A 15,063-nucleotide genomic window follows, 5' to 3' on the forward strand; every position below is an offset into this window, starting at 1 on the left:
GTAAAATAAATTTTAAATATTAACAAGTCTTTATCTTTACAGAATAAAACTATACAATAACAGCCTCATGCAAAGCATTCTGGGAACCAGAAATCATCATCAACCTTTTTCTGTTTTTGCTTCAGATTTTGTTTTCCAGAATGTTTTGCTTGATACTGTTTTTTTTTTATTTTACTCTGTAAAGACAAAGACTTGTAAATGTTTAATGTTCATTTAACTTTGAACAAACTCTTGCCAGTAAATAACATAAATGTAAATCTAAGGTAAATTACCGTCAACCCAGCTGCAATTTCTACGGAATTTTTTTACAGTGTAGATACATGTAAAACCTTAAGCTTATGAAATGTGTCACAAGCCGATTGTCTAGTAAAATTTTATGTATATGATAAGTTAACAGCGTGACTTTTTAGTTACCTTTAAAAAAATATCAGCGTGATGAGCCTTCAGGTGCCGCTTGAGGTTGGTGGTATTCTTCCCATCTAGTTTGTGGCCACATTTACCCTCGTCTCCCAATATGCATTCCGTTTTTCTTTCTGATGGATTATACTGAAAGTATGTACATAAATCATCGTTTCCATTTATTGGTGTCACCACCACGGTCCTTTGAACTCGCCACAGCCGCAGGTGTGTTGTTTTTGTGTGAAATCTGGTGCACATCATGGCGGCAGCCGGGTGGTGTGCATACCCAAAACAAGGATAGGAAGCAGCAGCATTGCTGATACTTTTTAGCTAAAAACAGACAGATTTAACGCAAAATAGGCAGAAGTGACATGCATTGTGAACGTCAGACTTATAATCATTTTCGTTCCGTCTCATTAACGGAAACTCGAAAGTGTCTTGTCATGTTTTAGTCACCTTAGATCCATTTTTAGCTAGTCATCGTCGCGTTATCGTCATAAAAAAGGTGCGTCAACGAAATCATTTCGTTATCGTCATTGTTGACGAAAACAACACAGTTTTTTTTTTAGATAATGAATAGTAGGAGTAATGAAGAACCAAAACATTTTCCTAAACAATATTTCTCTATATGTTTACTTAAATATATTAATTAAAATGACTGAGTTTAAGCAAGAATATTTACTATTAGTAAAAATAATATTTTCTAATAATGCACATAAAGTCTTTTTTAGATGCTTTATGTGATAACATTTAATGAGGAATATAAAACTTTTTGCTAGGGGGTGAAAAAATTAATTTATTTTGTTTTGAGGATTAAACAAAGAGCAACAAAAATATAACTTGTTTCCACTATGGTTTACCTTTAATTTTAGTTTTTAAACACACACTCTCATCCTCCCATGCCTCAGTTTTTCTGATAAAACATAAGCTGAACCCATGAGATAAATGAAGACTAATATGACCTCTGTAGTGATCATGAAACATTACACACAAAACTGAATTTATTTTTGTTTAATTGCTGTTTTTATTCAGATGTAAGAGTTTTTCATTCACTTCCTGATCCTTACTGCACATCTGTTCTGATGAATGAGTGCTGCCTTGTGTAGTTCCTGTTAGCATTTCACGGATATGTGTGTTTGCAAAAACCATCAGACGAATCAAGTGACTGATGGATTGCATAACATGATGCCCACCTTTCATTTCTTGCCCAAAAAGTCCTGTTTAGTGGCTTTATCAATGCATACACATAATATACAAGATATTATTTTAAGTTATATTTTCCATATTAGTTTTGCAAACTCACATGATCCTCAAAAGCAATATTGATGTAAAGCGCTATTCATGTGAGTTTCATCAAATCATCAGGCCTTAATGTCTTTTAATGTTATTTTGGCATGTGTTGTAAACTTTTCCATGTAATCTAACTACCCATTACTAACTAACATTATGACCAGAAAACGTTTTATTGTTCAATGATAGCTGAACATAGATTGACTTCTGTGTTTGTTTGATTCTGTTATGTGTCAAGCTGAGAAGTTTCCTTCGCACTAAGAGCACAATGCAGTTTTTGGTAGGAGAAACCTCTATTCAGATGTAGTATTGTAGATTGCCGTCATTGTCCTGTGCTTACCAGCCACAGTAAATGTTGCTAGAGGTGATAGACTTCATTCATTAGCTTTTATCAGTTAGGTGTTTTCATTTAATGTGTATGTTGATAGAAGCTGTAACCAGTTTTCTAATGCCCGTTGCTGCTTCTAGAATCATAGTTTTTTTATTAGACAACAACCAGAGTACACTGTATGTGTTTTAATACCAGCTTTCTTTCTTTCTTTCTTTCTTTCTTTCTTTCTTTCTTTCTTTCTTTCTTTCTTTCTTTCTTTCTTTCTTTCCTTCTCTCTGCGATTTCTTTCATTCTTTCTGCTCTTTCTTTCTTTCTTTCTTTCTTTCCAGGCTAAAGTGAGAGAATTGGAGGAAAAATGCCGGTCTCAAAGTGAGCAGTTTAACCTGCTTTCAAAAGAGTTGGAGAAGTTCAGGTTGCAGGCTGGGAAGTTAGACATCCTAAGCAGCAGTCAGCTGGCAGGGAGCGACTCGACCGGCTCTCCCACCAAACCCCTCTCCCTCTCTCAGCTCCTCAACGGCCTCACTGCCCCCACAGGGAAAGGTACATATGCTGATGATAGCATGTTTTTACATTTCTTACACTTTTTAGTGTGTTCTAGAATCTATCTGGAAACTTAAGTTACACTTTTAAATTGCATTAGATAAGAAAATATAAAATATAATTTTTAGTGCTGTCAAACTATTAATTGTGATTAATTGCATACCAAATAAGAGTTTGTTTTTGCATAATTTATGTGTGTACTGTGTGTAAATATTATGTATATATATATACATGTAAAAATGTAGAAAATTTGTATATGGGTCAGTGACAAAAACGGTTTGGAAAGTTGACAAATTCAAAAAAAAAAAAAAAAAAACTTGTTCAGGTTTATTTCATTTTTATGCAGTAAAAAATGACATTTGCACCATTTTTATAAAAGTTAAGACTGAATAGACCTGAAAATGTCAAATGGTGTAACCGCCAATTGCGCCAAAGAATAAGAAATATCAAATATTTTATCCACCTTAATGGCATGTAAGCGTAATCATCAAAAAATATATATTTTTTTAAATGTCATTGTATTAGTTATTTCTAAATGTATATTTGTATGCGTTTTTGTAATATTTCTCCTGACATATGCTGAAAACAGCTCTGTTTTCTAAATAATCTTTGAAGAATTATGTAAAAATTTATGTAAAAAAACTTTTTACACTAAACTAGATGATTATATTTTATTCCACATTTTTCATGAATATATTTATATTTTCATTTAAAAAATACTAGTTATACCAATTGACACAGACCGGTTACACCACATTGACATTTTTGCAATTATCCCCCAAATATTCCGTCAAAATGAAATAAAACCAGAAATTTTAGACTTGGTCCTCAAAAAAGAGAATGAATGCAAGTAATCTGCAAATTTATTTTGAAATTTGAACCTTTTTACATTTAATTGAACCATACGGACACAAAATAATTAACATCACGTCACATATAATATGAAATATATATAAAAAAAGATATATAAAAATATAGACAACATTTTTGGTATCACTTTACTTCTACGGTAGCCTTTGGAAATCGGTTGACTATAAGAATGTTGCACTCTCATAGAGTTTTAGACGACTGTCTGCTTAAAGGACAAGTTCGGTATTTTAGACTTAAAGCCCTGTTTTCAGATTGTTTATGGTCAAATAGAATGGTTTTGACTGAAATTTCGACATTTTCGGCTGCCCTGAGAATTTTCGCGTGTTTGTGTTTCATCTCACACCTCTACAATGGGTTTAATGGTGCACTGGAACAATCCTTCCTAAAATGCATTAAACTTTCGTTTACAAAGACGTGAAACTCACCGAGTGGTCAGGGGTGTTCACTGATATGCTCACACAAAAATCGCTGCAAAAGATGCTTTCCAACAGCTGTTTTAGCATTCGTTGTTAACTTGTGGACCTATTTGCCCAAACGCCTCACACCCGTACATTCTTCCGCTTAGAGCTTGAATAATAAACACTCCAGCCCAGGTGGTGGCGCTAATCCGCCTTTGCCAATTGCAAGAATAGAAACAAAGTTCCCGGCGCGGAGTAATACCGTACCTCACCGGACGTCTAATACAGTCAATGGAGTTGGTAAAAACTACGATAAAACCTGTTGGAATGTGTCTTTTGGAGCGATTTTTGTGTGAGCATACCAGTGAACACCCCTGACCACTCGGTGAGTTTCACGTCTTTGTAAACGAAAGTTTAATGCATTTTAGGAAGGATTGTTCCAGTGCACCATTAAACCCATTGTAGAGGTCTGAGCTGAAACACAAACACGCGAAAATTCTCAGGGCAGCCGAAAATGTCGAAATTTCAGTCAAAACCATTCTATTTCACCATAAACAATCTGAAAACAGGGCTTTAAGTCTAAAATACCAAACTTGTCCTTTAATATCTACTAACATAGATATCCATATCCACTGACATCATTCTGTATATCCATTAAAAACTATAATGCAACCTAAGTCCTTTACATTTTTCTCTTGATGTGCTGAGGTGAAGGAAGATTGGGTGTATACTGTAAAACAACGTTCAGATATCTTTCTGTGTGTGTGAAGGGAATGAGGATCCTATGAGTAAGATCTCAGAGCTCATTCAGCCTCTGCAGATGAGTGAGGGGGAGAAGGTAGAGCTCCTTTCTGTCAAACCCACCTTCCTCTCTCGCAGCACACCCTCAAGTCCACGACGGACTTTTCTCTCAGAGGTGCGGCCTGTCATCGCCGCTGCTGTGAGTACCTGAAATCAATCTATTTATTTGTTTTATTTAAAGTTAAGTATTTATTAGTTTTGTGTAATATTGAGTTTAAATCTTAGAACCTGTGAGTGAAATATGTGTGAAGAGCTGAATAGAATGGGGTTGATTTTCAATTTCTGATGGATGTTAAAGGTCGCGTTCTTTCTGTGTTTTTGAAGCTTTGATAGTCTTTGCAGTGCGCAATATAACATGTGTTCATGTTTCACATTTAAAAAAATGCTGTATTTTTCTCACAATTTACTTATCTTTATACCACTGCTTTCACAGTCCTAAAAACAGGCTGATGTCTTCCTTGTTCTGTGAAGTCCCTCCTTCAGAAATACGTATCAAGTTCTGATTGTGTAGTTTGTTTAGTGTGTTGTGATTCAACAGCAGCTTAGCTTAGCAGAGCCGTTTGAGCCAAAGCTGGCGACTGATGTATTCCTGTGGGCGGAGTTTAGTCAAACACTCTTGCTTTGATGTCATTCATTCGGAAGGTAGAGGACTGTAGTCCAAACCAGCCGTTCGCTGTTTGATAGGAGACTTCTGTTGAAGTAAATATATCACCTGGCAGTGAACTTTGAGCTTTATTATTTACAGGTATTATTCATGCTCTAACAGCAACATTACACACTAACTAAAGTTTGAAAAATGGGATGGATCAGGAAGAACATGACCTTTAAAAGTTGATTCTGCACCTCAGATGCATATGACTTTGTTTCTTCAGTTAAACACAAACTAATAGTGACCATGTTATCTTCTTATATCGAAGTCAACATAGTAAAGCTCCAAAAAGCACAAATATCCATTATTAAAAGAATCCAAATGACTCCTGTGGGTTAATACATGTCTTATGAAATAAAACAAAATGATATGTGGTACAAAGTGATTAATACTTTGAGCTTATTTAATAATTGTTACGTCAAATATCCATAGGAAAATACAGATTATCACTGTAAATTTAAATATGCCATCACATCGATAACGCCAAATCTCATTTGCTCTTGAGTGTCTCGAAACTAATTGTCATGTTTTTTTTTTTTGTCACGAGACATGCAAGAACCAATTAGATTTGGCGTTATTGATCTGGCGCCATATCTAAACTTTCCATGCTGATCTCCATGTAGAGGTCTTTTCGGGTTCAAAGAAATGTACCCGACCCAAAATGACCCGAATCACTTTTTACCCGAACCCGAGGTGCATACATTATTTTTTTTTTAAGAAAGCTCAGCAGAGACAAACCAGAGACAATTAGACCCCAGTCTAATCCGACCCAGTGGCAATTTTTTAACCCGACTAGACCCCCGGACGCACCCCCCCCCCCTATGGCCTTGCCACCAATTTGGCCCGCTGCTCCGTTTTTTTTTTTTTCATTTGTTATCTGACGACGACAGCAAGGTAACCGCTAAAGTGTGCATTCAAAATTGATTGACAGGCCTGGCTCAATGAAAATTAACCTACGGCGAACGACTTGCAAGATAGTTTGGGTCTTCTCTAGTCCGTTCAGCAAAAAAAAATCATTTTAAATTACCCGAGACCCGATGTCGCTAATATTATACCCGACTGTGTCCGAGGCACACGTGAAACTTTTAGACCTGAACCCGCTCGGGTCAAACCTCTAAGGGGACAGTGGAAGACCTCTTCTTCCATGTATACATAATGTGTTGAGCTACAACGTAAGTAAGTAACGTTCTCTATTGCAGACTACTTGTTGTGTGTCATACTGTAAACTACAGAAGTCTGGCGTTATGAGAATAATTAGAGTATACAGTGACAGGTTGTGCGTGCACGCGTGTGTGGGTGTAAGGAGTCCAATCTGTCTGCTCAGACTGTGATCTGCTGGTGTTATTGGTTTAATCGCCTTCATTATCAAATTTCTCACAGAAATTGCTTCTAATTATTTTTATACATGGTAATAAAACATTCATCCAGTTTTTAAATGAGATTTGAGGTGTTTGTCCTAATCAGTGCTGTTTTAACATCAATACTGTGAGCTATAATATTAAAGCTGACATTCAACTTTATTGACCTCTCTTCTGTCTCCTCCAGATGGACAAAGAAGTCACCTCGTCTCCCAGGTCTAAGTCCCGATACACAGGCAAAGTGCGATTGTGTGTTGCTCGCTACAAGTGAGTGGACCTAAAACAGCTGTTGTAACGTGTTACAACATAGCATTAGCTGTAATAATAGGCTATAGCATGTCATTAGCAGTAATGATTTGTTGTAACATGACATTAACTGTAATCATTAGATGCAGCATGGCACTAACCATTGTAACAGGTCTGCTGTTTATTCTTAAATGGCTTAAAGTCACAATGAAATTGAAATGAAAAACTATCATTTGTTTTGGAATATTATGGTATTCTTTACAAATGACCTATATATGTGCTTCATATTTGTTTTTAAATTCATGTGCCCTCATAATCTTTAACACTCTGGGGTCGGCTGCGGCGCGGGCGCCGCAAACTCTTTATTTTTCAATCACTCCCCAAAGAGACTTAGATAACTCTGCTGATTTTGGACATACAGATATGATTTATACATCATTTAAAACGTTAAATTGTCTAGTTTTTTTTCTGTCCACTCCCAATAAAAACAGCATGTTGTGCTTTTCGCAAAATTAAGAAAATAAACATGATGCGCGTTTTGTTCTCTCTCCCTCAGTGAAGTCCTTTCAGAAACACGTCAGAAAAATGAACTGTAACTTAACGAATACTTGTCATAGAAACAAAAGATACATGTCTACATAATGCTTGGAATGTTTACTTTTAACTGATGTAAGTGAAATCGAAAACAAATATTGTAATTCGTTGTTAACTGTATTAGAAGAGAGAGATGTACCGTCTTTCTTCTGTTGCTTCATTATCTATAATAAGCCACGCCCCGCTCCATTGAAGAGAAGAGCAGAGATCATCCATATTCATTAGTCAACCCCACAGTCAATGGAGACTATACGTCTCTGCAGCCATTCAGTGATGTGTTGAGTTTTAATCCGAGTGCTGGAAACATGACATCTACTTGTTTACTCGTGACTGTAACTAAAGTTATCTCCAGACGCGAGTGTGACTCGATCGACGTCCAAACGCACACACAAACACACAATGCCTCATATATTTGAAGCGCTTTGTGGTATCATTATAAAAGATGCGATTGCACACATCACATAACTGTTTACTCGCGCCTAAATCTCCAGACAGACACGAGTGTGTGCTTCGTCAGTGTGATGGGATCGATGTCCAAACTCACACACAAACACGCGATGGCTCATATTTGACGCGCTTTGTGGTATTCTTATAAAAGATGCAAGTGTGTGTGCTTCGTCTGTTTGACGCGATGTCCAAATGCACACACAAAGACACAATGCCTCATTTGACGCGCTTTTTGGTATTCTTATAAAAGACGATTGCAAACATCACATCTACTTGGTTACTCTCGCCTAGTAAATAAAAGTTATCTCCATGCGCTTATGTTTTCTTTGTGCTTCCGTCAGACGCGATCAACGGCCAAACGCACACACAAACACAAACACACACACAATGCCTCATATTTGACCCACTTTGTATTAAGACGCATCTAAACACATCTAACACCCAGTTTATTCGCGTATATATCTGCACAGTAAGTTTATTTAATGCAGGATCATGCATGTGAAGGCATTTCTTTTGTGTTGCTTTCACAAACTAACACGTAACAATAATGGCGTCTTCACATTCCTGCCTAAAGGCTCATTATGCAGCTCATTATGCAATTGTTTTGTTCTTCAGCTGTCAATCACAGATTATTCAAGAGCTTCCAGCCTCCTTGCATATTGCCTTCCTAACCAAAAAGTGACTTTGAAATTGTAAATCAATATATTGTGTTATGTGAAGGAGTAAGCAGAATGATTTTCACATCATTTTAAAGAAAAAACTTTAGACTACTAGATCCTGTTTTGAAAAGTCTTGGGAAAACATGTTTAGAATGAGTTTTGTGGAGTTATATCAGTCACTTAAATTTTTTTTTTTTTTCAAAAACCATGCATAAACATTTTTCTCTCAAAAATACAAACATGTACATACATGTTAATCATATAATATAGTAGCCCAGTTTGTGCTTAATGCAGTGTTATAAGACTTTTGCCATTATTATGTTTTTAAGCAACTGAAAAAAGCACAAATGTCAGGGCAGGTCAAAACTTCTCCAGAGCCCTAAAAACCCCTTAGACCCCAGAGGGTTAATCAAAAACTCATATCTCCTCCCCTACTCAAAACGACATCTCTCTCTCTCTTTTGGTCATATGGTATGGCAGGTGGGCGGAGTCCGGGAAAAGATTGCAGCGATTAGCAGTTAGCAACACGACCTAACTTCAAACGAACCAATCAGATCTCTATGGACAAATTCAAATCCACCCCTGCCTTTATTTCACTTCAGAAGCCGTTTCACTCTGATGCACGTCACCACGGGAGAAATAAGGCAAACGCCACTTCCATCATGGCGACTTTAAAGTGCCATTCAACTTATTTTGAAAATATGGTCATTTTCCAGCTCCCCTAGAGTTAAACATTTGATTTTTACTGTTTTGGAATCCATTCAGCTGATTTCCGGGTCTGGCGCTTGCACTTTTAGCATAGCTTAGCACAATCCATTGAATCTGATTAGACTATTAGCATCGCGCAAAAAAATAACCAAAGACTTTCGATATTTCAATAATCAAAGACTTTGCTGCTGTAACGTCCTGCTATTGGTGACTTTCGATAGCAGGGGACTATTTTCGGGCAGTGCGTAATATCACTACACCTGCTGCCGCCATGTTACATCAGCAAAGTCCTTATTACGTCAGAATGAGAGTATAGTTCCTAGCCATATCTGCCTATAAAATTGCAACTTTTAATTTTCCGTCGGTCTTAGTACACGATGTAACTACAGAAGAGTCAAGTTTTAAATAGGAAAAATATCAAAACTCTTTGGTTATTTTTGAGCGTGATGCTAATGGTTTAATCAGATTTGATGGATTGTGCTAAGCTATGCTAAAAGTGCTAGCGCCAGACCCGGAGATCGGCTGAATGGATTCCAAAACGGTAAAAATCTAATGTTTAACTGTAGGGGAGCTGGAAAATGAGCCTATTTTCAAAAAAAGTGGAGTGTCCCTTAAAATTCAACTTAAGATCTATCTACAGTATCAGCGGCCTGCAGTCAAATACCACAGATAGTCAAACCACACAATATATATAGAATATGCTGTCGTGTTTAACCAATGACACTAATCCTAATTTGTTTTGATTTTTTTACTTGTGACCATACCACATCATCCCTGAAATCAGAATAGCTTTTGCTTGATATCCTTGTAAGGATACCAAAAAAGGTTGTGAATCAACCTGTGAATGGCTTTTATTTCAACCCTAAATATATATTTAATGCAAAATGATGAAGTTATCTTCTCCCTGTAGTTATAATCCTTATGATGGCCCTAATGAGCACCCTGAAGCAGAGCTCCCCTTGGTGGCAGGGAAGTACCTGTATGTTTATGGGACCATGGATGAGGACGGATTCTATGAAGGTATGTCACACTCCATAGGTTTAGTCTTGGTCTGCTTAATAACTTACCATAACTAAAGCCACATTTCTTGTTGCCCTGTCTGGTGCACCCTCATTATGTATTGAAAACTTTTGCCACATTTTGGATAAAGAGTTGTGTCCACAGCAGTGTTTTTGTCTGTTTTGTATTTTGTTTATTTCTCTGTCCTCCAGGAGAGTTGTTGGATGGACAGCAGGGACTTGTCCCTTCCAACTTTGTGGAGTTCATGCAGGATGAGGAGCTTCCTTCGGTTCCTCTGTTGGATCGCATCAAGGAACCGTCCTACCTCAATCACAGCCCCGCCTCTATGCCGAGCAGCGCCGTGAGCACGCTGAGCACATTGCTGTCGGAGAAGCTGGATGCCCTGGGCTCCTGTACAGGGACTGGCACCAGCAGCAGCAGCGGGGTGAGCAGCTTGGGCATGAGCATGGGGCTGGGCATGGACTTCCTGGGACCCTGCAGCAACGGCACGGGCACGCTGGACGTGAACATCGACGAGATCGGAGAAGACATTGTGCCTTATCCCCGCCGCATTACCTTGATCAAGCAGCTGGCCAAGAGCGTGATCATAAGCTGGGACGCGCCAGTGGTGCTGCCCGGATGGGCACCCATCAATGGCTACAATGTGCTGGTAGACCAGGAAGTGCGCATGAGCGTGCCGTTTGGTGGTCGCACAAAATCTTTGATTGAGAAGCTGAACCTGACCTCCTGTACGCATCGCATCTCCGTTCAGAGCGTAACGGATCGCGGACTCTCCGATCCGCTGCGCTGCACCCTGCTGGTGGGGAAGGACGTGGTGGTGGCGCCCTATTACCTCCGTGTGGAGAACATCACGCAAGCGTCGGCGGAGCTCGTCTGGATGCCAAGCAACAGTAACTACAGCCACACTATCTTCCTAAATGAGGTGGAGTATGACGTAGTGAAGCCCGGAGGGTACAAATACCAATTTTATAACCTAAAACCCATGACGGTTTATAAGATACGTGTGGTGGCCAGACCTCATCAGATGCCTTGGCAGCTGCCTCTCGATCAGAGGGAGAAGAAGGAGGTCACGGTGGAGTTTTGTACACAACCGGCTGGTGGGTTCACATTTGCTTCACTGTCAGCTACAGCCTTCAATAGTATACAATAGCATGCATGTTCATTTTTACATTTATAGGTGAGATAGTCATCACTGCTTACCACTTACTTTACTTTTTCTTAAAGCGATAAATATTTTAGTAAATGTCCATTCTTTCCCAAGCTTATAATGATAGAATCAGGGATAAGGGAGAAACTTTTGACTTTGAAGCCCAAAAACAACCATTTATTTGCATTTATCAAAAGTGACTTATAACAGTGCTTTCAAGCTTTTAATCTTTTTAATCAGTATGACATGAACAAGAACATGAGGCTTGTTGTTATGGTCAAACAATCTGATGTGGGATACCATATAAAAGTACAGTATGCACTTTTCATTCTTGGTAATCTATGCCTACATTGCTTCACTTGACATCAAAGTGTGCACTCTTCACCAAAGTATTTTATGGAAAGTCTCCATCTGTAGTAAGAGACTTAAAGCTATAATGGGCTTCTTACCCTAGAGAGGCTCTAGACAAGCACATGGAGCATTGATTAAAACAATCCTGTGGCAAGATACTGTACAGTATAAACTGAGTGCACTGTCTGCTCTTTTTTTATACAACACTTATTAAGCAGACATCTACTCGAGATGTTGATCCGCTTAGTTGCAGTTTGCATCTTCTCATCTTGACGCTTTTCCCCACGGACCCAGATGACGCCTCATTTCCAGCTTTGGAGAACAGACGAAAGACAGCAGATGAACTGAATGAATGCCTGATGAATGGAAATGGGCTGAGCGTTTGCCGCAGTAGGAAAGCTGAGTGGTGAAGATGAAAAGAGAGAATCAGAAAGGATACAAGGAGGGGTGGGGGGAGCGAGAGGGATGCCCGGAAATCTGCTTACTGTATAAAGGGAGTCCTCGCTCTTTTCATCTCCCACGCACGTACACACTGGCAAACGTATGCACACTCATTGCGGTGCCAAAAAGCAGAGCAGACGTGCTTGATGAAGATGGTTTTAGTACTTGCCAGATTTTTCTTCTCTCTGACACTGAACGTGATCGCCATTGTTCAGGGCAGATACGAAAAGGTGTTGCAATTAATACGGGCCCCTGCGGTGCTGTGGCTCTCAGCTGTGACAATGATAGTCACACTTCACATGGTGATGGGATAAAATATGCTTAAAGCTGTGGTCGGCAACTTTTTTGATCATATTTTTCACTAAAACCAACACTATGCTCCGATAGAACAACATAAATGAGATAGTTTAAGAAAAAACCTGCGCTTCTGGCTCCACCTAGAGCCTGTTATTTGTTTTGCAAAAATCCACCGCTCCCGGTTCACTTGGTCCAATCAGCGCAGGCCGGTTCATTTGGTCCAATCAGTGCAGGGCTGTGTAAAATCTGCCCGTCAATCACAGTTCCTGCACGCGCCACAGATCCCCCTCCCCTTCGCGCGGGTTTCAATACCACTGTGCATCCGCCTGAAGTTCACAGGTGTTTTGGTTTGAACGCAGCGTGATGGTGGAGAGAACATTCACTAACAAACTTCCGATTCCTCGGTTAACCACCAGAGCTAGGAAAACAATAAAAAAAAACAAGGAAACAAAGATAGAAAGCCACCGTGACAATAAAAAAGCCACCGTAATAAAACTAGGATCAATATCGGACCAGCATTTGAAAGGTGGAGGAATCTACCAGATTTTAAAAGGTTTACGCTGGATGCAGAGCTTGCCACATTTTTTTTCGACAGGTAATTGTGCTTTATCAATCATTGATTGTATTTCGGAGTGTTATGTAAGTAATCTAAGTATTCTTGATAAGTTTGCGTTTACAATAATACTGGTGCACACGCGCTGACGAGGACGAGCTCAAAGGGAGGTTGCTCGGTGGTTGTGGGGGAGGGGCATGAAATTGTAAACATTTGGAAACTGCTCAATCCTCCAGAGTTGCCGATGGCAGCTTTAAATTGGTAAAGGACATAACCATAGGTGGAGTTTGGGGGGCCAGGGTGGCACTGCCCCCCCAAACCAGAGCCAGTTATGATTTTGTCTGAGCTATTAATAAAATAGAAATATAAGAATTTATATTTTATTTGTCTAATCTTGATATTTTAATAGGTACCCTGAGTAATGTAAGGCTAAAATAGGTTTTATTCAATTAAACCACATTTAAAAACGTGAAGCTGCACACAAAGTATTGCACTTCCGATGTACAAACCAAGTACAAATGCGAAACTCTACCTATGGACATTTCCCAAAAATGTTAGGGTACATTTACAAAACATCAATTTCAACTAAAAGCAAAATACTTTTTATTGTTTTAGACAATGTTTTGACGTTGTTGTCTGAATACAAAAAACACAAAGGAAAATCTTTTTTATTACATTGTTGTAGTATAAAGGTTGTGTAAAGTAAAATTCCCCTAACCCCCCAGTCACATTAGCTACAAGAGACAGAGCGACAGACTACCATTCATTTTCAATGGGAGTGGCCGTTTACCAGCGACAAGCGAAGAGCTCGCCGCTGCGCGAGCAAGGTGGGGCCAAAATAGACAAGCAGGCTATTTTATGCAAATGCTGAGCGATGCGACAAAGCGACTGCCAATCGGAGTGAAGGGGCAGCGTGCAAGGGTCTGTTGCCGAGTCGGGGGAAATAATTCAAGATGGCGGATAATGCGCATTTCTGTATATCTGATAAGTTTGGCATTTTATCTCATATATTTTGTTACTTTTATGGAGAAATAAATACTTTTAAATCCAAAAACACCGTTCTTGTAACTTAACAATACGTCTAAAGTGACTTTTGATACCGCTTTTAGGAAGGAACGCCCAAGGAACGCCCATCAAGCGAGTGCATGTTGCTTAGTGTCGCTCACTTTTGTAGCTAATGTGACTGTAGTTTTAGACACCCTTTTCCCAGTACAGTAGCCAAAAATTGGTTTGACTAAATTCTATATTTACAATGCCAGTTTCATTCCTTAAGTGCAATTCATTTCAATTTTGGAATAGACATTTATGGTTGGTAATGTACATTTATTAATTTTTTATCCGTCAATGTGTAAGGTTTCCTGTGTGGATGCTCAAAGTCTTGCACTTAAGCTGATGAGTCTCTTTAAAGCAATGGTTGAGAATTTATAAAACACAAAATTAAATCCACAATGGTGTTATTGAGTTGAACCACATTTTACATATATGCATAGCAGTTATAATGTATATGTTTTATAGTTGAATCATTTTCCAAAATTCCCAACAGCAGTACAGTGAAACTTTTAAGAAATGTGTGCGAATATCAATCCAATTTACGGTACCCGGTGATCAATATAACAGCAGCGCCATCAGCAACTGTGTTTACCCAACCTTGACGGAAAAATACACAAGTCCCATGTGCTACATTTCCCCCTACCAAACACCATGAACCTATTCCTAACACTGAAAGCATTCCACGTTTAAACGAGAGATAGTAGGCGCCCATCAACGTAATTGTGTTTAATTGATGCGTTAATTGATATGGAGCGTTCATTAACGTTAGGCCGCCGATGATGGAATGGCTCCTCTTGCAGATTATTGAATTTCCACACAGTGGAGTGCATACCTCAGGACATCTTGACGTCTGGTGATAAATGAACTTTCAGCGTAGTCTACCACGTGCCACATTCTCCCCTTCAGCACCCAAC

At 38.9% G+C, this 15,063-nt stretch overlaps 1 protein-coding gene across 19 annotated transcripts in view; it reads left to right on the forward strand.

Annotated features, from left to right (window-relative positions):
- rimbp2b (RIMS binding protein 2b) overlaps positions 1-15,063 on the forward strand; it is a 152,726-nt gene that overhangs the window by 115,240 nt on the left and 22,423 nt on the right. For 12 of the 19 annotated variants that reach the window (XM_073816239.1, XM_065247336.2, XM_065247346.2 and 9 more), the window contains 6 exons: positions 1,928-1,969; positions 2,350-2,560; positions 4,599-4,768; positions 6,824-6,903; positions 10,201-10,310; positions 10,502-11,407. In XM_073816239.1, coding sequence (XP_073672340.1) covers positions 1,928-1,969; positions 2,350-2,560; positions 4,599-4,768; positions 6,824-6,903; positions 10,201-10,310; positions 10,502-11,407 — 1,519 coding nt within the window. The remainder of the gene's footprint in view (positions 1-1,927; positions 1,970-2,349; positions 2,561-4,598; positions 4,769-6,823; positions 6,904-10,200; positions 10,311-10,501; positions 11,408-15,063) is intronic. The other 7 variants (XM_065247337.2, XM_065247335.2, XM_065247345.2 and 4 more) reach the window with 1 other exon arrangement.

Source organism: Paramisgurnus dabryanus, chromosome 11 (assembly GCF_030506205.2).
Source record: "Paramisgurnus dabryanus chromosome 11, PD_genome_1.1, whole genome shotgun sequence".
NCBI classification, from domain to species: domain Eukaryota; kingdom Metazoa; phylum Chordata; class Actinopteri; order Cypriniformes; family Cobitidae; genus Paramisgurnus; species Paramisgurnus dabryanus.